Source organism: Sinocyclocheilus anshuiensis, unplaced genomic scaffold, assembly GCF_001515605.1.
Source record: "Sinocyclocheilus anshuiensis isolate Anshui unplaced genomic scaffold, SAMN03320099.WGS_v1.1 scaffold1903, whole genome shotgun sequence".
Taxonomy (NCBI): domain Eukaryota; kingdom Metazoa; phylum Chordata; class Actinopteri; order Cypriniformes; family Cyprinidae; genus Sinocyclocheilus; species Sinocyclocheilus anshuiensis.
Window position 1 is genome coordinate 248,543 of NW_015552681.1, and position 2,341 is coordinate 250,883.

A 2,341-nucleotide genomic window follows, 5' to 3' on the forward strand; every position below is an offset into this window, starting at 1 on the left:
AATACAAATCAAATGACAGTAGTTTATCAGTAATCCTAAAAAATAACACTGCCAAACTTACATGCTAAAAAACAACAACTTACTTACACATAGTAAGAAATGGTTATAAAAACTGAAACAGAAGTGAAACAAGTAGTAGGAAAGAGGAGAAATAAAAAGCGATACTTATTGATTACTTACTTGATGACTCAGTTGGAAAAAAAACAACCTGATTATAAAAAAAATAAAAAATACACCAAATTTTGCCATGAAATCACCCTTAGAAATGGCAAGGCACACAATTTTCTTTCATGTCATGTTGTGTTTGCTGTTGAAACAGGAAGCTGGGCCAGATACACTACCTGTATAGATTATTATTATTATTTTTTAAGTCTCTTATGCTCACCAAGGCTGCATTTTTTGTATATAAATATATTAAAATGTAATTTATTCCTGTGATGCAAAGCTGAATTTTCAGCAGCCATTATTCCGGTCTTTAGTATCAGATGCTTCATTTTTCTTATTATTATTTTTTAAGTCTCTTATGCTCACCAAGGCCATACATATATATATATATAATACATAATACATATATATATGTATATAAATATATTAAAATGTAATTTATTCCTGTGATGCAAAGCTGAATTTTCAGCAGCCATTATTCCGGTCTTCAATGCCACATGATCCTTAAATTAATTTTTTTTTTTTAATTCAGCAAAGATGTATTAAACTGATTAAAAGTGACAGTAAGATTTAAAAAAGGAAAGGATTCATTCAAATCATCAAATATGACAGTAAAGACACTTATTACAAAATATTTCCGTTTCAAATAAAAACTTCAAATATTTCTTTTGAACTTTCTGTTCATAAAAGCATCCAAAAAATGATCACTGTTTCCACAAAAATATTAAGCAGCAAAAACCGACACTGATCATAATAAGAACCGTTATTAATAATTGATCACAAATAATAATTAATAATAGTAAATAAACATTTATTTTTTTATCAATGTTAAAAGAAATTGTGCTGCTTAATATTTTTAATGAAACCATGATACATTTTTTCAGGATTCTTCAATGAATAGAAAGTTCAAAAAACAGCATTTATTTGAAATAGAAATCTTCTGTAACATTATTAAAGTCTTTACTCTCACTTTGTATTAATTTGTTCAATGCATCCTTGCTGAATAAAGTATAAATTTATTTTTAAAAAACCCACACTAACCCAAACCTTTGACTTTAGATGACCTCAAAGCTAACAGACATTGACTAAAAGCCACAAACGTTAATTCTGATGTCATGTGGTCTTTAATAACGGAGTGAACCTGTACAGATGTACTATAATACATACAAACTATAATAACCTTACTCTGTGGGTCTGACTGTTGACTGACTCTCACTGTTGTAATATGAAGCTTTGGGTTACTGGAAAAAATGTGGATGTTGCTGGAATACTGCTTCTAAATGTATTAAAGTTTAAGTGATATCTGCATTAATAAAGCAGTAACATTACAAAACTATTTGTATCTAACGTCTGCATGTGTAATTGTTCTCTTCTAGTTGTTTATAAGATGCTGTGCATATGTAATCGGAGCAACCAATTAACATCTCAAGAAAACAATTTGTTTAGTACATGCATTGTAAAATAGCCAGCTACTATTATCATTTGTATCCTATGGTTTGTACCAAATGTTTTCTTTAAATAAGTGAAGACCAAATCCAGCATGACACATCACCAACTGTGTTCTCTAAATCATTTGACCTTACAATATCAACGCCTGAGATGTTTTTCAGCATGACAGTATGAAATTGTCATCTCTGCCCCTCAGGATCTGAAGCCCAGTAACATCGTAGTGAAGTCTGACTGCACCTTAAAGATCCTAGACTTCGGGCTGGCCAGAACCGCCTGCACTAACTTCATGATGACGCCCTACGTAGTAACCAGATACTACAGAGCACCAGAGGTCATCTTGGGCATGAAATATAAGGAGAATGGTAAAACTTTTTTTTTTTTTTTTTGTCCGTAATACTCTTGAAAATCAACGGAGAGATCCAAATAAAATTGTGGTATTAATATTTAATTGTGTTTTGCCAGTTGATATCTGGTCGGTGGGTTGCATCATGGGTGAGATGGTCAAAGGAAGTGTCATATTCCAGGGCACTGATCGTATCCTCTTTACTATTGAACTTTAGCCTTTCCAACATATTCACTTGTGAAAATGTACTAACTATGCATTTTTATAAATGTAAATTTTCAATGCAAATTAAAACATTCATGATATGTAAATTTGTGTATGCTTATGTGTGTGTATATATATATATATATATATATATATATATACAGTGGGTACGGAAAGTAT

The 2,341-nt window shown here is 30.7% G+C and overlaps 1 protein-coding gene across 6 annotated transcripts in view; it reads left to right on the plus strand.

Moving 5' to 3' along the window:
- Positions 1 to 2,341, plus strand: part of LOC107667593 (mitogen-activated protein kinase 9-like) — a 54,048-nt gene that overhangs the window by 25,426 nt on the left and 26,281 nt on the right. For all 6 annotated transcript variants that reach the window (XR_001631796.1, XR_001631797.1, XM_016459300.1 and 3 more), the window contains exons 6-7: positions 1,811 to 1,976; positions 2,077 to 2,148. Coding sequence is in view for 4 of the 6 variants with exons in the window: in XM_016459300.1 (XP_016314786.1) it covers positions 1,811 to 1,976; positions 2,077 to 2,148 (238 nt within the window). In the remaining 2 variants the exon portion in view is untranslated. The remainder of the gene's footprint in view (positions 1 to 1,810; positions 1,977 to 2,076; positions 2,149 to 2,341) is intronic.